This window comes from Salmo salar, chromosome 15, assembly GCF_965601325.2.
Source record: "Salmo salar chromosome 15, fSalSal1, whole genome shotgun sequence".
Lineage (NCBI taxonomy): Eukaryota > Metazoa > Chordata > Actinopteri > Salmoniformes > Salmonidae > Salmo > Salmo salar.
The window spans coordinates 92144974-92168678 of NC_138305.1; the positions used below are offsets into that span (position 1 = coordinate 92144974).

Below are 23705 nucleotides of genomic sequence, written 5' to 3' on the forward strand. Positions count from 1 at the left end.
CAACCACATAATAAATCATTAGAGGAATGCATTCTGGGATTAGTTTAGAGCAAATAAATACTCTAGACACCGACAGCAACTCATAAAGTACACAGCCCACTTACAACTATCCCAAAAGCTATCCCCTTTCAAATAATTAAATTGCCTCTAAATACCCTAGATCACGTCAGAGGAACACAAAATAATTAAGTCAATATAACTAACAATAACTTTTAAAGGTCTATTTTTGGTCAGTTTAAATGACAGGCAGGGTTACAATACAGATGGTGTATTCAATGCATCTTATATCGCATAATTAATGAACAATGAAACAGTGATTCACTACTAGGGAAAGACAGTGAAGGATTTACTAAATGTATCACTGAAGTTGCTCAATCAAGATTTGTGTTTCTTTCTACATTTCTCTAGATAAATATAATGTAGTCTGTGAGATAAAAACCTCATCCTCCAGTGAAGTTTTACAACTGTCCTATGAGAGAAAAACAACTAACCACATTTCCGTTCTGAGACAACCGTTAATTAGTATGCTTATATATAAGATCCATGAATTTAACACGTCAATGTCACATTTTTGCCTCTTGATGTCACCAGGGCCCAGTTTTTCAAATCGTTTAATCTGGTTCAGAATTATCTGGATTCTGTAATCCTCTTTTTTGCAATTAATGATCAGATTGATCTAGTTGTTTTTGAGACGGCTTTTCAGCAAATAACCAGATAGGATCATTCTGATTCAGATAACACAATATCAAGATCACAGAATCCGGCATTTCAGGCCTACACCTTGCCATATACTGGACAGGCTATGGTACTACTTCAACACTGTCATACTGAAACAGATATGAGTAAGGGAAAGTGGGATAGCTAGTCAGCTACTGAATGCATTCAACTGAAATGTGTCTTCCACATTTATCCCAACCGGAGTAAACTACATTAATAAAAGGTACCTAGATTAAAAATTGTCTGCATATCACATAAGTACATGCATTTATTTGACACTTCTCAATATAACAACTGACCACATAACTTTACTGCAACCAATTTAACATTACCTTTGGTTTTCAGATGCAAAATAGCTTTTTAAACCTTGTCACTTTAGTTATATTGAACAAAAATATAAACGCAACAATTTCAAAGATTTTGTTGAGTTACAGTTCATATAAGGAAATCAGTCAATTTAAATAATTTAATTAGGCCCTAATCTATGGATTTCACATGACTGGGCAGGGGCACATCTATGGGTGGGCATAGGCCCATCAGCTTGGGAGCCAGGCCCACCCACTGGGGAGCAAGGCCCAGCCAATCAGAATGAGTTTTTCCCCAGAAAAGGGCTTTATTACCGACAGAAATACTCCTCAGCACCCCCTCTGATGATCCCGCAGGTGAAGAAGCCGGATGTGGAGGTCCTGGGCTGACGTGGTTACACGTGTTCTGCGGTTGTGAGGCTGGTTGGACATACTGCCAAATTCTCTAAAACAACATTGGTCGAGAAATCAACATTCAATTCTCAGGCAACAGCTCTGGTGGACATTCCATGCAGTCACCATGCCAATTGCACGCTCCCTCAAAACTTCAGACATCTCCGGCATTGTGTTGTGTGACAAAACTGCACATTTTAGTGGCCTGTCATTGTCCCCAGCACAAGGTGGACCTGCGTAATGGTCATGCTGTTTAATCAGCTTCTTGATATGCCACATCTGTCAGGTGGATGGATTATCTTGACAGAAGACAAAACGCTCACTAACAGGGATGTAAACAAATGTGTACACAAAATTAGAGCGAAATTAGCTTTTTGTGCATATGGAAAACTTCTGAGATGTTTTATTTCAGCTCAAGAAACATGGGACCAGCACTTTACATGTTGCATTTATATTTTTTGTTCAGTTTACATTAAAATGGCTTGGTTGTAGTGCCATTCACCTTTCTAAAACCACCCTTCCAGTGAGGTCAAGATAATCCAGATTTTTTACATCAAAACTATCCTAATCGCCTTTGAAAAACGACATTTAATCTTGATTAAAAGGTCAGATTGGATAACCAAAACCCTACATGGAGGACCAGAATCACATTCTAACATTTAATCCTATCTGATTGCCGAAATCAGATTAAAAAACAGCACAATCCTCTCTATCCCCTGCAATCACGGGGATTTACATTATTAGTTGTTTACAATGTTGTAAACCATGAACCTCTTCATTATGTAAACAAATTCAAACTGTATTTGAAGTCATCCAATCATTGGGAAAATTTGTATCATTTCAGTACACAGAGATGGGTCAACAAACAGGTATTCTTTTCAATAGGGGATTTTTGCATCTTTAATGCAACTAACTAATATATAAAATGTTATGCTGTTCTTGACAGATAAAGATAAAAAAAAAACGAAGATACGAAATGCACAAACATACTAAGTACACAAATAAATGCTATTACAACTATAATTGAATGGCCAAAAAGTTCATAGCCAAGCATAGCGAATCAGTTCAACTGTTTTATGAAGACAAAAAACCTGGCTGGCTCATTGTTGTTCGGTAATTGGTTTTAGACAAATTGTGGGAAAAGCATGATCACTTATTGTCAACAGCATAACACGTGAAGTGTTGGGTTTATGTACACTTGGCATTCCAAAAGCCAAAGTTCATGTTCATTGGCTGTCTGATAACAACAAATATCCAGAAAATGTTCAAGGGAAGCTCATCAACACAGCTGTAAATGTCAATTTCTTTTAGAACTGGGTGTTTGTATTTTTGAACAGTCTAACTTCCACAAATGGTCTGCTGCCCTTTTTACAACATTTTCAATCTCATGAATCCTCCTCAAGCTGCAGTAACTCGCCCTGTAAGGCCTTGGCCCTTCCAAGCTTCTCCTGCTGCTCTTTTGTAGCTTGCTTGATTTCCCCAGAGTCCAGTTTCTGCTGCAGCTCCTCAACCTGCCTCAGCTTCTTTTTTATGTTCTTGATCTTCTTGGCCTTTTCTGCTATTGCAGATGAAGGGTCATAAGTAGCTCCAGCTGGGTTAGATGCAGGCGTCACATTGTCACCGTCCTCTGCAAACGTCATAGTCTCAACAGCATTTGTTAGTAATTCCACATTGCTATCTGGGCCTTGCTGCTTGCGCTTTTCCTTGCGTTTCATGTTTCGCTTGGCTGTCTTGGAGAGCCCAGCTATCTCATTCTCTGCAATGCCGGGGATCCCCTGCTGCTGCCTTGCCTGGGCCGCATTGCCGGGGCTCATACCTGGTGGAAGATCGGGCTTGCCCTTGAAGAACTTCACAAATTTATTCTCGTAGCTGAAAGCAAAGAGGAAATAACCAATCTACAGCAGAGACTTCTAACAAAATCCATATTAAAAGGTTGACTTGACAGAGGTACAGAACCAGTCAAAAGTTTGGACACACCTACTCATTCAAGGGTTTTTCTTTATTTGTACTATTTTCTACATTGCAGAATAACAGTGAAGACATCAAAACTATGAAATAACACATACGGAATCATGTAGTAACCAAAAAAGTGTTAAACAAATCAAAATATATTTTACATTTGAGATTCTTCAAAGTAGCCACCCATTGCCTTGATGACAGCTTTGCACACTCTTGGCATTCTCTCAACCAGCTTCATGAGGTAGTCACCTGGAATGCATTGCAATTAACAGGTGTGCCTTGCTAAAAGTTAATTTGTGGAATTTCAAATCAAAGCTTATTTGTCACATGGGCCGAATACAACAGGTGTTGTTCAGTGAAATGCTTACTTACCTAACCAACAGTGCAAAAAAGGTATTAGGTGAACAATAGGTAAGTAAAGAAATAAAAACAACAGTAAAAAAAGACAGTGAAAAATAACAGTAGCGAGGCTATATACAGGCACTGGTTAGTCGGGCTGATTGAGGTAGTACGTACATGTAGATATGGTTAAAGTGACTATGCATATATGATAAACAGAGAGTAGCAGCAGTGTAAAAGAGGGGTTGGGGGGCACCCAATGCAAATAGTCCGGGTAGCCATTTGATTACCTGCTCAGGAGTCTTATGGCTTGGGGGTAAAAACTATTTAGAAGCCTATTAGTCCTAGACTTGGCACTCTGGTACCGCTTGCCATGCGGTAGTAGAGAGAACAGAACCTTTTGAGGATCTGAGGACACATGCCAAATCTTTTTAGTTTCCTGAGGGGGAATAGGCTTTGTCGTGCCCTCTTCACGACTGTCTTGGTGTGTTTGGACCATTTTAGTTTGTTGGTGATGTGGACACCAAGGAACTTGAAGCTCTCAACCTGCTCCACTACAGCCCCGTCGATGAGAATGGGGGCGTGCTCGGTCCTCCTTTTCCTGTAGTCCACAATCATCTCCTTAGTCTTGGTTACTTTGAGGGAGAGGTTGTTATTCTGGCACCACCCAGCCAGGTCTCTGAACTTCTCCCTATAGGCTATCTCGTCGTTGTCGGTGATCAGGCTTACCACGGTTGTGTTGTCTGCAAACTTAATGATGGTGTTGGAGTCGTGCCTGGCCATGCAGTCGTGGGTGAACAGGGAGTACAGGAGTGGACTGAGCACGCACCCATGAGGGGCCCCTGTGTTGAGGATCAGCGTGGCAGACGTGTTGCTACCTACCCTCACCACCTGGGGGCGGCCCGTCAGGAAGTCCAGGATCCAGTTGTAGAGGGAGGTGTTTAGTACCAGGATCTTTAGCTTAGTGATGAGCTTTGAGGGTACTATGGTGTTGAACGCTGAACTGTAGTCAATGAATAGCATTCTCACGTAGGTGTTCTTTTTGTCCAGGTGGGAAAGGGCAGTGTGGAGTGCAATAGAGATTGCATAATCTGTGGATCTGTTTGGGCGTTATGCAAATTGGAGTGGGTCTAGGGTTTCTGGGACAATGGTGTTGATGTGAGCCATTACCAGCCTTTCAAAGCCATTCATGGCCCCGCAGCCTTGTGAATGTTGACCTGTTTAAAAGGTCTTACTCACGTCGGCTACGGAGAGCGCGATCACACAGTCGTCCGGAAGAGCTGATACTCTCATGCATGCCTCAGTGTTGCTTGCCTTGAAGCGAGCATAGAAGTGATGTAGCTCGTTTGGTAGGCTCGTGTCACTAGGCAGCTCACGGCTGTGCTTCCCTTTGCTGCTGCAGAGAATAAGTTCATTAGAGTTACCAGCCTCAGAAATTGCAGCCCATGTAAATGCTTCACAAAGTTCAAGCAACAGACATCTCCACATCAACTGTTCAGGAGAGACTGCGTGAATCAGGCCTTCATGGTTGAATTGCTGCAAAGAAACCACTACTAAAGAACACCAATAAGAAGAAGATACTTGCTTGGGCCAAAAAACACGAGCAATGGACATTAGACTGGTGGAAATCTGTCCTTTGGTATGATGAGACCTAATTTGAGATTTTTGGTTCCAACTGCTGTGGCTTTGTGAGACGCAGAGTAGATGAACGGATGTGTGGTTCCCTCCGTTAAGTGAGGAGGTGGTGTGATGGTGCTTTGCTGGTGACATTATCAGTGATTTATTTAGAATTCAAGGCACACTTAACCAGCATGGCTACCACAGCATTCTGCAGCGATATGCCATCCCATCTGGTTTGCTGCATCAGATGACCTGGCCTCCACAATCACCTGACCTCAACCCAATTGAGATGGTTTGGGATGAGTTGGACTGCAGAGTAAAGGAAAAGTAGCCAACAAGTGCTCAGCATATGTGGGAACTCCTTCAAGACTGTTGGAAAAGCATTCCAGGTGAAGCTGGTTGAGAGAATCCCAAGAGTGTGCAAAGCTGTGTCATGACTCTCCTGGTCGAGGATCAAAGGCCTCAGATCAGCTTGGTAAATAGCTGACCACAACCAGACCCTCTTACCCACAGAAGAGGGGGTGCCGGTTTTGACATCTTATCACTCGGTCGTAAATTAGGCAGGAGGGGAATCTCTCCCTTTGCTCCTCAGTATTGGGAAAGGAATTCCTTTGTTACAGAGACATTTTGCCACCCAAAAATATAACACCCAAAGTGTGAACTTTGGAACAATATTTATTAGATAGTAATGTTAAGAATGGTCCGTGGGGATCTAAAGAATATTAATCCTGTCATATTGCTTATTATTTTGTGATGTTATTAAAAACAGTATGAAACAAATACTGTAACTTAAGAAGGAAGACCAGAAAAGCGTGGAGAGTTGGCCACACGTTGAAATGGTTAGAAACTCTGAAACAAGTGAAGATAAAGACTAGACCAGAACATTTGACAGTCTGCAGCTGTACATGTAAAGGGATCTAGAACTTGACTATCTACCCGAGAAAGGAAGGATTACACCCCATCTCAGGCAATCATTGGTGCATCTAAAACAACCACTACAAGCCAGAACTACTAAGCAGATTGTGACCTCTGGTGGACAACCAGAGCCTTACACCCATCCAGCCCCTTCCTCATAGAAGGATTGGTTGGTTCCAACAGAGAGACGAACAAAGACACGTAATTACATTGCATTTATTACCCAAACGGGCGGCAGTTCATGAGCAAAGCATAATCATTACTTTGAGGGTAGTTCCTAAATGTACGATAAGTTTGACTCTCCCTCTCTTTATCTACCCCTCCCTCTCCATATGTGTAACAAGCCGTCATATCTTGTCAGTCCACTAGGGACATTTGTCTGATGTAAGTCTATGTGTATTCGGTGTTGTGTATTCAGTCTATGTGGTCCCGTGTGGCTCAGTTGGTAGAGCATGGTGTTTGCAACGCCAGGGTTGTGGGTTCGATTCCCACGGGGGACCAGTACGGGGGGGAAAAAATGTATGAAATGTATGCATTCACTACTGTAAGTCGCTCTGGATAAGAGCGTCTGCTAAATGACTAAAATGTTATTATTTAGTTAGTTAGTAAATAAATAATTACATCAATTTGTGTAGAACTGAAAAATGAGAAAGGCTTGGATTCAAGAGGTCTGCGACGTTCAGAACGAGACTGATATGAGATAATGATTAATAAGTGACTTATTGATGTAATAGTTATCTACAGTTGAAGTCGGACGTTTACATACACCTTTGCCAAATACATTTAAACTCAGTTTTTCACAATTCCTGACATTTAATCCTAGTAAAAATTCCCTGTCTTAGGTCAGTTAGGATCACCACTTTATTTTAAGAATGTGAAATGTCAGTATAATAGTAGAGAGAATGATTTATTTCAGCTTTTATTTCTTTCATCACATTCCCAGTGGGTCAGAAGTTTACATGCACTCAATTAGTATTTGGTAGCACTGCCTTTTTAAATTGTTTCACTTGGGTCAAACGTTTCGGGTAGCCTTCCACAAGCTTCCCACAATAAGTTGGGTGAAATTTGGCCCATTCCTCCTGACAGAGCTGGTGTAACTGAGTCAAGTTTGTAGACCTCCTTGCTTGCACATGCTTTTTCAGTTCTGCCCACAAATGTTCTATAGGATTGAGGTCAGGGCGTTGTGATGGCCACTCCAATACCTTGACTTTGTTGTCCTTAAGCCATTTTGCCACAACTTTGGAACTATGCTTGGGGTCATTGTCCATTTGGAAGACCCATTTGCGACCAAGCTTTAACTTCTTGACTGATGTCTTGAGATGTTGCTTCAATATATCCACATAATTTTCCAACATCATGATGCCATTTATTTTGTGAAGAGCACCAGTCCCTCCTGCAGCAAAGCACCCCCACAACATGATGCTGCCACCCCCGTGCTTCACGGTTGGGATGGTGTTCTTTACATTATGGCCAAACAGTTCTATTTTTGTTTCATCAGAACAGAGGAAATTTCTCCAAAAAGTATAGATACTTTTGTACCCATTTCCTCCAGCATCTTCACATGGTCCTTTGCTGTTGATCTGGGATTGATTTGCACTTTTCACACCAAAGTACGTTCATCTCTAGGAGACAGAACGCGTCTCCTTCCTGAGTGGTATGATGGCTACGTGGTCCCATGGTGTTTATACTTGCGTACGATTGTTTGTACAGATGAACGTGATACCTTCAGGCATTTGGAAATTGCTCCCAAGGATGAACCAGACTTGTGGAGGTCTACAATTTTTTTCAGAGGTCTTGGCTGATTTCTTTAGATTTTCCCATGATGTCAAGCAAAGAGGCACTGAGTTTGAAGGTAGGCCTTGAAATACATCCACAGGTACACCCCCAATAGGCTAATTGACATCATTTTAGTCAATCAGAAGCTTCTAAAGCCATGACATCATTTTCTGGAATTTTCCAAGCTGTTTAAAGGCACAGTCAACTTAGTGTATGTAAACGTCTGACCCACTGGAATTGTGATACAGTGAATAATAAGTGAAATAATCTGTCTGTAAACAATTGTTGAAAAATTACTTGCGTCATGCACAAAGTAGATGTCCTAACCGACTTGCCAAAACTATAGTTTGTTAACAAGAAATTTGTGCAGTGGTTGAAATACGAGTTTTAATGCCTCCAACCTAAGTGTATGTAAACTTCCGACTTCAACTGTATATATCTTTAGAGTTTAATCCGGGAGATGGTAACTCGTTAAACAACTTTTCCTGTGGTGCCCCAAATTCCTAATGAGTTAATTGTTACATAATTCATTTAAATCGGGTGACAATTAAACACAGTTAGTTTATTCGATAAATAACAGTTATCACATTACTGAAAGTCACGTCACGACAGTTGTCATCAAGGCAAAGGGTGGCTACTTTGAAGAATTTCAAATATACATTTTTTTTGTTTTGTTTTAACACTTTTTTGGTTACTATATGATTCCATGTGTTATTTCATAGTTTTTATGTCTTCACTATTATTCTACAATGTAGAAAATAGTAAAAATAAAGAAGAAACCTTGAATGAGTAGGCGTGTCCAGACTTTTGACTGGTACTTTAACTTTGTTAGGAAGCATTACTTACACAGGGACCTCTTCCTGAGGGGTATAACCATCCTTCACTCTACGAGGCTTCCTCCAGGTTCCATCAGGTCGCTGTGTAGCAGCAATGTATTTCCCTATAACAGGAGGAGCAAACATGAGCAAATATTATAAATTCACTGAAAACAATGCATTTATCTTGAACCAATGTTTTGTTCCGCTAAAACATTGCTCTGTGTGTTTGTTACAACAATACACTGCTCACTATACTACAGTGCATTTTGAGAGTTAGAGACTATAAGGTTCATTCTGCATTTGTCAAAATTTTGTTAATGACATAGCCTTGTTCTGTTCAATGTTCTCTACCTATATAGTAGTCTAAATACCCCAATTCACGTTGTTAAGTTCACTGATAACTGACACCATTCAAACCAATGAGGGTCCAGAACTTTGAAGCCAATTATCTCAATTATCTTTTTGCAGATAGAACCTTATAGTCCAAAGCTCTCGATTTGCATCGGCAGTAGCATGAACAGTACCGAGAACAATTTAATAGAAATGTATGTTTTATAGTCGTTATTAAATAGCTAACGTTAGCTAGCTAGCCGGTGTACATTTGTCAAGCTATCTAGCTACTGTATGTTAATAGGGGGCAATTCCACAGTAACAGAGTGATGCTGAGACAGATCTTTTCACCCAAACAATAATACAATGACTGCAATGTTGTATGGTTTGTTTAAAACGTCTTCAGGATTGGTGGGTCCACTGCGGAACGGTTGAGCTAACGTAGGCTAATGCAATTAGCATGAAGTTGTAAGTAACAGGAACATTTCCCAGGACATAGACATGTCTGATATTGGCAGAAAGCTTAAATTCTTGTTAATCTAACGGCACTGTCCAATTTACAGTAGCTATTACAGTGAAATAATACCATGCCATTGTTTGAGGAGAGTACACCATTTTGAACATTTAAAGTTATAAATAAACAAATTAGGCACATTTGGGCAGTCTTGATACAGAATTTTGAACAGAAATGCAATGGTTCATTGAAACAGTCCGAAACTTTGCACATACACTGCTGCCATCTAGTGACCAAAATCTAAATTGCACCTGGACTGGAATAATACAATATTTCCTTTCTCTTGCATTTCAAAAATGGTACAAAAAAATACAAAAAAAGTTGTTTTTTTCTTTGTATTATCTTTTACCAGATCTAATGTGTTATATTCTCCTACATTCCTTTCACATTTTAAAAACGTCAGTGTTTCCTTTCAAATGGTACCAAGAATATGCATACCCTTGCTTCAGGGCCTGAGCTACAGGCAGTTTGATTTGGGTATGTAATTTTAGGCAAAAAATAAATAAAAAAGGGGCCGATTTAAGAGGTCTATGCACAAGGAATACTTCTATCAAAAACCAAAGTTAAACAAACCATACAACTCTATGCACAAGGCCTACTTTTAAACATTTCCACCATAGATTTTACCAAAACACATTTACTTGAACAGTGCATATCAAAAGTTTGATAAGAATAACGGTTTGTACGGTTTGTGCCTTCATACTGTTAACAAACTTAGCATCTGCACGGTTCTTCAAGTAACGTTAAAGGTGTTTTTGTAAAAAAGGGGACATTTTTCAAAGTAGTCCTTGTGCATAGATGTGATTTCATTAAATTGGCAACCATTGGTTTGTTTGACATACATTTTAAAGAAAAATATGAGTTTCGGCATCACTCTGTTACCATGGAATTACCCATAATTTATAAGCGTAAACTAGCTACCTAGCGTCTTTGCTAGCTAATGTATTTTAAATTAGCCACTTGCTGCTGGTACTACTAATTAGTTATTTAACAAACACATTTTGCCCCTAGCTTGGCTAGCCAAAATAATCAGGTGTCACATCGAACTAGTAGAAATATTAGCTAGTACATTAGCTAATAAGCTAGATAACTAGCGCTAGTGTAGTGTGCCGTGTTTTAGCTAGTAACTGGTTAGCCAGCGCAGAATACGTCGCGCTGGAACAATTAGTTTACTCCACAAAACGAACGTCGTGGGGTTATTTTCTGGGGGGTTATTCATGCTAAACTGTGTGTTCATTCTCAAACTTCACCACTATTTAACTGGATGTCTGACTTGAACCAGCCTTACCAGATTGATCTTCAACATACGGGGTTGCCATTTTCCTCAATTAATTACTTCCGTTGGCAGGAATGACAGGAAGTGACGTCATCCTTACTGATAGTTCGTTTTGCATTTTGTACATTTCATTTTACAATTTTAGTCATTTAGCAGACGCTCTTATCCATAGCGACTTACAGTAGTGAGTGATGCATACATTTTCCCCCGTACTGGTCCCCCGTGGGAATCGAACCTACAACCCTGGCGTTGCAAACACCATGCTCTACCAACTGAGCCACATGGCCCAGTGCCCGAGGTGTTCGGAGATTTCGCTTAAGGACCAATGGAATGTTCTAAATACCAGACTCTGCTCATCCGGGGCACCAGGCCATGCAAAATGATTCAGCCCACATTCACTAGGTGGGTGGTGCTATACGTCAAAGTTGACCGTCCGATACGCGTACACGTTCACCCGAGAATCCTCGCCTGGGACCTCATTCAAACTTCTTCACCGACATGACTATGGTGAGTTTATACTTTACAGACTGCACTACATAATTTTGCTTCATTTGATTAACGATAGCGACCTACCAAGTGGCTGAACCATCGGTGTATTCAAGTCTCACAACGGAACACACGTACTGTTTAAGAACTAAACGGAAGGAAACTGAACAAAACGGGGAGGGACCTACCTGAATTTGTCCAATGGGCTTTTCTTTCTCTTGCGCGGGGTCAAACAGCAGGACCTTCTGAAAATTACTGTTTCCCGCTACTGCAGTAATGGCAGTTGCTGTACATTATGGGCAAAGATAGAACAAGGAGCTAGCTAGAAAAACACATTTGTTACGGTTGCATCAAAAGTAATTCTCCGGTAAAACAAAATGTAATCGTCAGTCTTCGTTGTTACGGCCATTTTTCTATCGCATACACTGGCTAGACGCTAACTAAGTTGACGTTTGCAAAACTAGCTAGGTAACGTTAAGTAAATATAGCTAAAAAAAGCTTAGCAGGCTGCCATAGCGCTTAAGGCTAAGTATACACAATCAAATAAATATATAGTTTTACTTCAAAACATTACCGTTAAACATGCTTTATAGATATAATATAACCACACTGCTAACATTAAATGAAGACCAAAAAGTAAATGTTGGTTTTCATGAATTTTTACGATCTTGCCAATGTTGACTGTGGGCTGGTCTGTGGTAACTAGTGGAAACCCGCGGCCAGCCTCATTATTCATAAGCACTGGTCATGGCTAGACGGGATCCAACTTTTGTCAAATTAACGTCAGATTTGACTTTTCGTAACACGTTAGGATAATTAGGTTATGGTTAGCTAAAACAATATATTGTTGACGTTAATTTGACATGCTGGATCACTTCTAGCCATGACCATAAGCACTCTGCCACAGATGGAACAATGAGACCGATATCAAATCAAATTTTATTTGTTACATGCTCCGAATACAACCTTAACCCTAACCTTATCGTGAAATGTTCACTTATAAGCCCTTAACCAACAATGCAGTTTTAAGAAAATATTTACTAAATAAACAAAAGTAAAGCATGTAAAAAGTAACACCATAAAATAACAATAATGAGGCTATACAGGGGTACCGGTACCGAATCAATGTGCAGGTTACAGTTTAGTCAATGTAGGTAGGGGCATATGCGGAAATCCCAGGGGGATCCCCCCTCCGCCCCCATATAGAGAAAAATATGATTGGTCCCCCCCAATATATCACTGTAACCATAACTATGTAATTTCACAATTATTAATAATATTCAATGAAAGCACTTGTGCTGATTTTATAGACACTTAATCGCGCGTTTTTAAGTTTCAAAAGATAGCGACCCCCACCCTTTGCCTTTGCCGTCACCAGTCTTGCATTGAATTACAGGTAACTCTTTGTTAGCTAGCGGTTAGCTGACTTTTGCTAGCTAGCTACAGTAACATCAACCAGTGTTTGCAGCTGTTTGAATTCGAGTCAGAGAGAAACTAGCAATGCAATGTAGTGTTCCTTAGCTGGCAAGGTGACAAGGGTGTTCGTGTCTACCGTCTGAAAGGCACTTAATGCACGTGAGGTTAATCCAGTCAATCGCACCATAGCGATTTTGTTTTATGTTGGCAGGGTTCATACACACAATAGCTGAATTTGCAGAGTTAGCGAGCAAACCGATGCAGCAAACATAAGCTAGCTAGCACCTATTCCATTTATGTGGCGTCGTCAAAGATGGAATCTTTGCTATCGTCAGTTTATTCCAAGATCAGCATGCAGCTGTAGTGCTTCGAAGTCCCTGTGATAATGTTAGCGATAAACTGAACTCCAAACTGAACATAACTACATTCTCTTCTACCATTGTCTTAAATATATTTAATGCTCTCGTTGCAAAAGCTAAATTGTCGCTAGGGGACTTTGACGCACCTGTGTGGCTATCTTGGAGTAAACTGACGATAGCAAAGATTATAGAAAACACCACAGAAACTTTGCAAATTCAGCTATTGTGGGAAGCCAGCCAATATAAAACAAACTATATAAAATTACAAAAGGTTGCGGCTTACATTGTTTAAATGGTGAATCATACAGCTGTCAACCATTGACACTGCAATCAGTTTCACATTTGCTAGCTGACTAGCTAGCAACCTGGTAGATCGAAGCCCATCTTCTACTGTAAATAACTGCACACTGTGTGTGTGCGCGTGTGGCCAGCCAGGTAGAAAAAAGACGGATATCAGAGCATTTTTCAGTACACCAAAACGCAAAGTAAGAACCCTAGTAGCCTAAGACTAGTTGATAAAATGTTAATAAGAAAGAGGTGAAATCCTAATGGAAATGTTTCATAATGATGTCAGTAGGCAGAGCAGGCAACAGATGGCACACACAGCAGAGCTGGGGACAGACAGTGAGGGACAGACTGGCAGAGACAGGGAGTCTCAGGGAAGTTTGTTGAGTCTTTGTTTGGCAACATTATGAAAGGTTCTCTCTTTTTTTAAACTTGTAAAATAGGGACATAAGTGGAAAATGCCATAGATACCCCCACTCTCAACTTAAACTGGTGACTGAACCAATATTTGTTTAAGGCAATGGTATTGATGTTGTGATTAATTGTGTAGTTTTGGGTACCGGTAGTTAGGAGTATGGCAAAGACCTTATTTATTTTCCAGGAGACAGACTAAGTAAGTGAGGGTGGTGAAAGGAAAAGAGCCAGTGAGAGACTTCAGATGACAGTGTCACAGCCACGTCAGGACCAGGTATCAACCTTGTTGCCAGCAGCACCACTATATGGGACAGTGGCACAGCATTGTCCAGTTACCTCAGTGACAGCACAAAACCATATCAGCCACACCCACAATTTATAGTACCGCAAACGCTTGCCAACAGTGTGTTGATGTTTTAAGAGAAATGTTTTCGCGATTTCCCCTGGCTACATGGCTCACTGTAGCCAAGGGTTTTCAAGCAAGCCATCTTTTGGCCAAAGGGCGGATGCTGCCTTTATTAGTGCAGGATTTAGGAACTGGAGAAAAGCCATTGTAAAATTCGCAGCACATCAAAACTGCCAAACCCACCGCCACTTTGTAACTGTAACAGCACACCAGCTAAATCCAATCAGTGCCCAGTTATCCAGTGCGTCGGGTAAACAGCAGGAGGACGCAAGGCATTGCTTGATGAAAATTGTTAGTTCGGTGCGGCATGTAGTAAGACAGGGACAAGCCTTTAGAGGCCACACGGATGACAGTGGGAATTTATACCAGCTTTTGAAACTTAGGGCAGAAGAGGATGATCCCATTTTACAGAAGTGGTTAACAGAGCATACCACAATGTACACAGGCATTGCAGCTGAGATTAGGTCTCTTCCGATTGTACAATTTTCAGTAATTGTTGATGTTACTCAAGATGTCTCTGGTGCTGAGCAGGAGAGTGTCTGCCTGCGTTATGTCTACCATGACCTTGTCCCTCACGATGAGTTTATTGGACTATACAGGGTGTTGGAGACAACATGCGAGGGATTTGTGAAAGTGGCAACTGATGTGTTGTTGAGGCCCAATTTGCCTATGTCTGGCTTACGTGGGCAGAGTTATGATGGTGTCTCAAACATGGCAGGAAAATACACTGGTGCACAGGCAATTGTGAGGAGGCAGCAGCCATTAGCCCTCTATGTGCATTGTGGAGCACACTGTGTAAATCTGATTACACAGGCTGGCTGCTCAGCCTCCCCACTGATCCGGGATTCCCTTTCTTAGGTCCATCGGTTAGGTGTCCTCTATCAAATGTATTTATAAAGCCCTTTTTACATCAGTCGATGTCACAGTCAGGAAAGTTTAAGAGCATGTTTGAATCAATTGCCACGTCCGAAGATGCACATCTGACCGCCCTGAAACCCCTATGTCCAACAAGGTGGACTGTGCCGAATACTGCTATTAGAGCTGTGCAAGGGCAGTATGAGCGGGTACTAAGCAGCCTAGAGAGGAAGACAAAAACTGCATCCAAGACAGCTTCAACTGCCAGTGGCTTATTTGAGCACTTCACACTTGCCTATAATGTTCTTGGAGAGCTTGATTGCATAAACATTTCACTGCAGAAAGAAACTCACACTGTCTCTGGTATGCAGGCTGCAGTCGAGTGTGTGCGGTCTTATCTTAGGGGCAAGAGAAATTACAAAAGCTACCTTGCACTGTATGAGAAAGCAACAACATTGATTGACTCCATTGAGACACATGATTTGCTGGCAAAGCAGTGGATCACTATAGTAAATAATTATTTTTGTGGAGGTTGTTTGGTGACCGTTTTCACCAGGACAGTCTAAATGCCCTGCAAAAGTTGGAAAGAGCGCTTCTCACGGGGGAGTTGGATGAGTCTCAAGATAGATTCTCTTTCAGTGCAGTTGCCTCTCTTTCGCAACAAATACCCCTGTAGCAGCAGTGGAGAGGCAGCAGAGGTCCTCGGGTGGCTTCCAGTGGAGGTGCGGAGGTTGTTTGACCAAGTTGGGATGCTGATCAGAATTTTGTTTGTGGTGCCAGTGTCTTCGTGTGAGGCTGAGAGGAGTTTCAGTGCACTCCGCAGGTTGAAGACTTGGTTACGGGCTAGCATGGGCCAAGAGAGACTGACGGCGTAGTTGTCTGTAATGTACATAAATACAGGCTGGACAGTCTCGAGGGAAAATATCTGCCAGCAATTTGTTGGATCCATTAAAACCCGCAAACATATGTTCGGTTCTTTTGTTCATTAGTTCAGTAGTGTGTATAGCAGTGGTTCTCAACTTTTTTGGGGTACTGGAACCCCTGCATATTTTGAGGCAAGACAGGCAAGGTTTTGAGTGGTCCTCAGGGACCCCCACCCCCTCTATATGTAAAGTTACTGGAAACCTTGTGGTACTGAATACGTTCATTACACATTTTATTTCACGGACCCCTTGCAATTACACCAGGGACCCCTAGGGGTCCACGGACCCCTGTTTGAGAACCCCTAGTGTATATTTGTTATTTTGTTTAGTAGTTCTCAGTTTTTAGTACATGACAGTACACTTACTAATTATTTATTTCGTTATTTTATTTAATATTGCATACTTTGTGTGACATACTTGTCCATAGCTGCTGTTTTGAAGAGTTGAGACACTAACTGAACAATAAGTATTTTTTAAGGATATTTTGGTTGATTTATTTTGGTTATTCATTGAAGTAGTTATTTCGCTTTTAGAACTGTACTTAATTTTGAGCTTTTTGTTCTTGTAAAGCTATTGTAGTAGACTCAGGCCAGTGGCACATATTTAGTGACTATATAAATGTTCCAGAAAAAGTTAAATAAAAAGGTAAATTAAATACTGAGATCAACTTTGTGATGGTTCTCAATAGAGATTATTTTAGATGAGATCGCAGCATCCTCATTGTATTTACGAATACTGCACACATACACAGTGTATAGTACCATTGCCACCTAATGGCCTTTCTTGGTATTTCTGGTTGTAAATACAAATACCTGCATGCATGCATACATACTGGACTGATAAGGAACACTGCTATAACTATTAGTAGTAGTAGTATATAATGATTTAAACATTTGAACAAGTTGGGACAACCCTTCAGTTAACTATCTATCAATTATCCAGTAGTAGTAATTATGGTTCCTCAATATACATTTAACATATTACAACGTAGGCTATGTGTTACAGCACTACTTTTGGTGTCCCCCTCAGGAATTGCTCTTGAGAAAAGTTCATGTAATTGTCCCCTCCAAAGTAAATATCAACTTTTCACCCATGGGTAGGGGTAAAGTGACTATGCATACAGTGGTTGCTCCACTATAAGTTTGGCGATTTTATGCTGCCGGATTTAGAGGTAGTTTGTGGTTTAGTACGGTACCGTGTCACCCCTTCATTGCTCCAGAACAGCGCAAGGGGGAGTTAGAGCACTGATTATGACTTTGGGTCCTACTGTGTCTCTAACTGACAATGAATGGGCGACATAAACCTAAATAGAAACTGATAATTGTGCTGGACTTCAGTCTTTCTTACTAAAACTGTTACACTAAGGTTTTTATTCTTTTAATTTGTTAGGATTATTTTGGTCTTACTGTTGTACTGTAGGCGATTCTTGACCGGTCACGTTATACAGCGCCTGAGTGGCGCAACGGTCCAAGACACTGCATAGCAGTGCAAGCTGTGTTGCTACAGATGGACCAATACTGTACTCCTGACCGTCACTTTGTACAGCGACATATTTTCGGTTCCATCCTAACGGACCCAGAAGGTTTTTTGTTTTTCTTGGAATAGAAACACCATAATATTGATCAAATGAATTAAGCAAGTACCAGTCAAATGTTTAGACACACCTACTCATTCCAGGGTTTTTCTTTATTTTTACTATTTTCTACATTGTAGAATAATAGTGACAACATCACAACTATGAAATGACACACATGGAATCAGTTAAGAACAAATTCATATTTACAAGGACGGCCTACTCCTTCCTCCCCGTTGGGGAATTGAACCGCGGTGTCCCGCGTGCCTGCATTCTCAAGCACAGTCTCTATTGAAGACTATCAAATGCTTCTCAAAGATGCCCTCTGGTGGTCAAACTAGCACCAACGGTGCCAGTGGTTCACACGTCAATAATGTGCCATAGAATTCTGCGGCACCATGAAAACTGCGCCGCAGTATGCTGCAACTTTAAAAGGATGAACCACTGTAGATAATAAACAGCGAGTAGCAGCAGTGTAAAAACAAAGCGGGAGGGGGGGGGGGGGGGGGGTTCAATGCAAATAGTCCGGGTGGCCATTTAATAAATTGTTCAGGAGCCTTTTGGACCTAGACTTGGCGGTCCGGTACCACTTGCCATGCAGTAGCAGAGAGAACAGTCTATGACTTGGGTGACTGGAGCCTTTGACAATTTTTGGGCCCTTCCTCTGACACCGCCTAGTAAACTCAGCAAAAAAAGAAACGTCCCTTTTTCAGGACCCTGTCTTTCAAAGATGATTTGTAAAAATCCAAATAACTTCACAGATCTTCATTGTAAAGGGTTTAAACACTGTTTCCCATGCTTGTTCAATGAACCATAAACAATTAATGAACATGCACCTGTGGAACGGTCGTTAAGACACTAACAGCTTACAGACGGTAGGCAATTAAGGTCACAGTTATGAAAACTTAGGACACTAAAGAGGCCTTTCTACTGACTCTGAAAAACACCAAAAGAAAGATGCCCAGGGTCCCTGCTCATCTGTGTTAATGTGCCTTAGGCATGCTACAAGGAGGCATGAGGACTGCAGATGTGGCCAGGGCAATAAATTGCAATATCCATACTGTGAGACGCCTGCGACAGCGCTACAGGGAGACAGGAGGGACAGCTGATCGTCCTCGCAGTGGCAGACCACGTGTAACAACACCTGCACAGGATCGGTACATCCGAACATCACACCTGTGGGACAGGTACAGGATGGAGACAACAACTGCCCGAGTTACACCAGGAACGCACAATCCCTCCATCAGTGCTCAGACTGTCCGCAATAAACTGGACTGAGAGCTTGTAAGGCAGGTCCTCACCAGACTTCACCGGCATCAACGTCACCTATGGGCACAAACCCACCGTCGCTGGACCAGACAGGACTGGCAAAAAGTGCTCTTCACTGACGAGTCGCCGTTTTGTCTCACCAGGGGTGATGGTCGGATTCGCGTTTATCGTCGAAGGAATGAGCGTTACTCCGAGGCCTGTACTCTAGAGTGGGATCGATTTTTGGAGTTGGAGGGTCCGTCATGGTCTGGGGCCATCCCATTAAGCACGTCTGGGACCTGTTGAATCTGAGGGTGAGGGCTTGGGCCATTCCCCCCCAGAAATGTCCGGGAACTTGCAGGTGTCTTGGTGGAAGAGTGGGGTAACATCTCACAGCAAGAACTGGCAAATCTGGTGCAGTCCATGAGGAGATGCACTGCAGTACTTCATGCAGCTGGTGGCCACACCAGATACTGACTGTTACTTTTGATTTTGACCCCCCCCCCCCCCCCCCCTTTGTTCAGGGACACATTATTCAATTTCTGTTAGTCACATGTCTGTGGAACTTGTTCAGTTTATGTCTCAGTTGTTGAATCTTGTTAAGTTTGCTGACAATAAACGCAGTTGACAGTGAGAGGACGTTTCATTTTTTGCTGAGTTTATATACAGTTGAAGTCGGAAGTTTACATACACTTAGGTTGGAGTCATTAAAACTTGTTTTTCAACCACTCCACAGATTTCTTGTTAACAAACTATAGTTTTGGCAAGTCGGTTAGGACATCTACTTTGCATGACAAGTAATTTTTCTAACAATTGTTTACAGACAGATTATTTCACTTACAATCCACTGTATCACAATTCCAGTGGGTCAGAAGTGTACATGCACTAAGTTGACTGTGCCTTTAAACAGCTTGGAAAATTCCCAGAAATTATGTCATGGCTTTAGAAGCTTCTGATAGGCTAATTTACATAATTTGAGTCAATTGAAGGTGTACCTGTGGATGTATTTCAAGGCCTACCTTCAAACTCAGTGCCTCTTTGCTTGACATCATGGGAAAATGAAAAGAAATTAGCCAAAATTATTGGAGACCTCCACAAGTCTGGTTCATCCTTGGGAGCAATTTCCAAATTCCTGAAGGTACCACGTTCATTTGTACAAACAATTGTTCGCAAATAAGAACACCATGGGACCACGCTGCCGTCATACCGCTCAGGAAGGAGACGCGTTCTCCTGGAGATGACCGTACTTTGGTGCGAAATGTGCAAATCAATCCCAGAACAACAGCAAAGGACCTTGTGAAGATGCTGGAGGAAACCGGTAGAAAAGTATTTATATCCACAGTAAAACGAGTCCTATATCGACATAACCAGAAAGGTCGCTCAGTGAGGAAGAAGCCACTGCTCCAAAACCGCCATAAAAAAGCCAGACTATGGTATGCAATTCAGCTGCACATGGGGACGATGATCGTACTTTTTGGAGAACAAAAATATAATTGTTTGGCCATAATGACCATCGTTATGTTTGGAGGGAAAAGGGGGACGCTTGCAAGCCGCAGAACACCATCCCAACCGTGAAGCACGGGGGTGGCAGCATCATGTTGTGGGGGTGCTTTGCTGCAGGAGGGACTGGTGCACTTCACAAAATAGATGACATCATGAGGCAGGAAAATTATGTGGATATATTGAAGCAACATCTCAAGACATCGTTCAGGAAGTTAAAGCTTGGTCGCAAATTGGTCTTCCAAATGGACAGTGACCCCAAGCATACTTACAAAGTTGTGGCAAAATGGCTTAAGGACAACAAAGTCAAGGTATTGGAGTGGCCATCACAAAGCCCTGACCTCAATCCTATAGAAAATTTGTGGCCAGAACTGACAAAGCGTGTGCGAGCAAGGAGGCCTACAAACCTGACTCAGTTACACCAGCTCTGTCAGGAGGAAGGGGCCAAAATTCACCCAACTTATTGTGGGAAGCTTGTGGAAGGCTACCCAAAATGTTTGACCAAAGTTAAACAATTTGAAGGCAATGCTACCAAATTCAAATTGAGTGTATGTAAACTTCTGACCCACTGGGAACATGATAAAATAAATTAAAGCTGAAATAAATCATTCTCTCTACTATTATTCTGACATTTCACATTTTTAAAATAAAGTGGTTATCCTAACTGACCTAAGACAGGGAATTTTTACTAGGATTAAATGTCAGGAATTGTGAAAAACTGAGTTTAAATGTATTTGGCTAAGGTGTATGTAAACTTCCGACTTAAACTGTAAGTCCTGGATGACAGGAAGCTTTGCCTCAGTGATGTACTGGGCCATGCGCACTACCCTCTGTAGCGCCTTACGGTCAGATGCCGAGCAGTTGCTATACTAGGCGGCGATGCAACCGGTCAGGATGCTCTCATTGGTGCAGCTGTAGAACTTTTTGAGGATCTGGGGACCCATGCCAAATCTTTTCAGTCTCCTGAGGGGTTAAAGGCGTTGTCGTGCCGACATTATTCACATTTTCTTATTTATTTAAACTTTTGATGTCAATACAGTTTTCTCTTCCCAGAACGAAAATTTGTTACGAACTGAGTGGACTAAGTTGGTCTAAGACACTGCATCTCAGTTGCTAGCTGTGCCACTAGAGATCCTGGTTTGAGTCCAGGCTCTGTCGCAGCCGGCCGCGACAGGGAGAACCATGGGCGGCGCACAATTGGCCCACTCTAGCGATCCTGTGGCGGGCAGGTAGTGTTTGGTTGAGTCATGTTTCGGAGGATCCGTGACTCTCGACCTTCGCCTCTCCTGAGTCCGTATGGGAGTTGCAACGATGAGACAAGACTGTGACTACCAATTGGATATAACGAAATTGGTGAGAAAAAGGGGTAAACATACAAAAAAAGAGTGGACTAAGTTTTGTCGACTTTACCGTTTGCCAAAGTAAAAATGTAGTTGCCTAGGGGTGCAAAGGGCGAATTGAGTTATTGCACATTTCACAGAGTAGGTATTCCCTAACGGCAATATGCTAATACATGCTATAATGCGCCAATAGGACCTCGCTAGCTTGTGCTTGGCTCTGCACACCTCCTTGCTTGTTCTGCCCACTATGATTAATTTGCTCCTGTTGGAAATGACAGGAGGTGGGCTCTTGGGTTAGTTATAAAAATCTCCTCCCTATGCTGTCCGTCCAGTAGCGCAAAAAGATTGCATGAAGATTATGTATGGTTTAATGAAATATGTCACGATGTAAACAGGGCTTAACCCGGGTTGATGGTGCTTTCAAGACACCTGGGAACTCTGGAGGTTTGACAAGGTCAAATCATGACAACAGTGATCTTCAGGTCGGAAAGTTGGCGCTCTAGAAAGATGCCTGCGTTTCCAACTTGGAATTCCGGCTTGGCTTGGATGACCTTTCAAAACGATTTTACCTAGGCGGAGTTTTCCCCCCCCCCCCCGAGTTTCCAGTTGTCTTGAACGCACTGAAGTCGGAAGTCGATATTTCCCATTCCCCAGGTGTTTTGAACGCAGCATGACTTCAATGTGCGAGGCTTTAGATAGGGCTGTTTTCTCTCTCGAATTCAAACAAAGAGGTGCGCTACAAAAGGACTTGCTCTTGGTTTGTTTTCGTTTCAATTGAGGAAAGACCATACGCCGTAGATCGGATATAGCATTTCCCAGATTTACCCCAAAATGTCGGGTCAGCAGAGATTCTCTAAAAACACGGCACTTCGATAAAGCTACAACTTTTACGTAACAGGTTATGAGAACTTACGCAGCAGGTTAAGATGATTAACGTAAGAGGTTAGGATAATTAGGTTACGGTTAGGAAAAGGGTTAGGGTTATCAAATGCTCTCCTAACCTGCTACGAAAGGAACTTTTTTATCGAAGCAAGGTGCTTTTACAGAGTCCCTGGAAGAAGGCAAATGTTTCTGGTTTTCATGGATACAGTATTTTCAACCAAACTTCCGTTTCCCCTTGAAAAACGGATTTGGGGATTCGGCTCAGGCGTCTTTTTATGTCCGTTGGGTTAGTTTTGAGTAAACGGTTTCTTTGCGGCAGAAGAAACCTTTCTCAACTGAATCGGCGTAACGAATAAACCCAAGTTTTTCTAAAAATGAACAATGTGTCACGTTTTGCTTACTAGCCAACCAACAACGACAATGCCGCTATCAAGCCAACCTACTAAGATTACCTGAATGGAATGTATGAATCTATCTGATCATGAGTTAATCTAATTTCACTGCGATTGGTTAGTCAACATGCAATAATACCTGTATACTGTCAATATCAATGAGATTAATTATTTGCGTTTAGATGACCAAAATCAGATTAACTAAGCCTACCCTTCCCCTTTACCCTCCCTTTTCAGTGATTGTGATGTGAACTACAAAAAAATGCAAACCAATACTTCAGGTCAGTATTATCAATAATCATACATATCATGCATACCAATGTATATAGGCATGTGAGTTGTACAGTAGAAGACCTAGCTGAATAAGCTGTATGTGAGCATCTCTCCCTTTCTCTGTATGTCTGCCATTCTCTGTGTGTCTGTGTCTATAAGATTTCTCTATATGTACTTTACACACAGGAGGCTGCTGAGGGTAGGACGGCTCATAAAAATGGCTGGCATGGAATGGTATCAATACCATGTGCTTGATACCATTCCATTGATTGCATTACAGTGATTACTATGAGCCCGTCCTCCCAATTAAAGTGCTACCGGCAGCCTGTGACTTCACAATATGTAGGCCTAGGCTACCAAAAACAGATTTTTATCCAGCTGAAGAAATGAT

The 23705-nt window shown here is 41.7% G+C and overlaps 1 protein-coding gene and 1 non-coding gene across 2 annotated transcripts; one reads left to right on the plus strand and one right to left on the minus strand.

Annotated features, from left to right (window-relative positions):
* Positions 1-967: 967 nt before the first annotated feature.
* pym1a (partner of Y14 and mago A-like) lies at positions 968-11200 on the minus strand. Its single transcript, XM_014146716.3, has 3 exons — positions 10975-11200; positions 8871-8964; positions 968-3284 (listed from the first exon to the last, which is right to left on the minus strand). The coding sequence occupies exons 1-3, from the start codon at positions 11003-11005 to the stop codon at positions 2801-2803; spliced, it is 609 nt and encodes a 202-aa protein (XP_014002191.2). The 5' UTR covers positions 11006-11200; the 3' UTR covers positions 968-2800.
* On the plus strand, positions 6674-6749 carry trnaa-ugc (transfer RNA alanine (anticodon UGC)). Its single transcript has one exon. It is a non-coding gene; the product is annotated as a tRNA-Ala (tRNA).
* Positions 11201-23705: the final 12505 nt, after the last annotated feature.

What these genes read in the sequence shown, in the direction of transcription:
- pym1a (XM_014146716.3), bottom strand. Translation starts at nt 11,005, where the DNA reads ATGGCAACCCCGTATGTTGAAGATCAATCTG. An exon ending in GTATGTTGAAGATCAATCTG is followed by an intron (nt 8,965 to 10,974) that starts GTAAGGCTGGTT and finishes CTCCTGTTATAG; the next exon opens with GGAAATACATTGCTGCTACA. An exon ending in CCTCAGGAAGAGGTCCCTGT is followed by an intron (nt 3,285 to 8,870) that starts GTAAGTAATGCT and finishes CTTTGCTTTCAG; the next exon opens with CTACGAGAATAAATTTGTGA.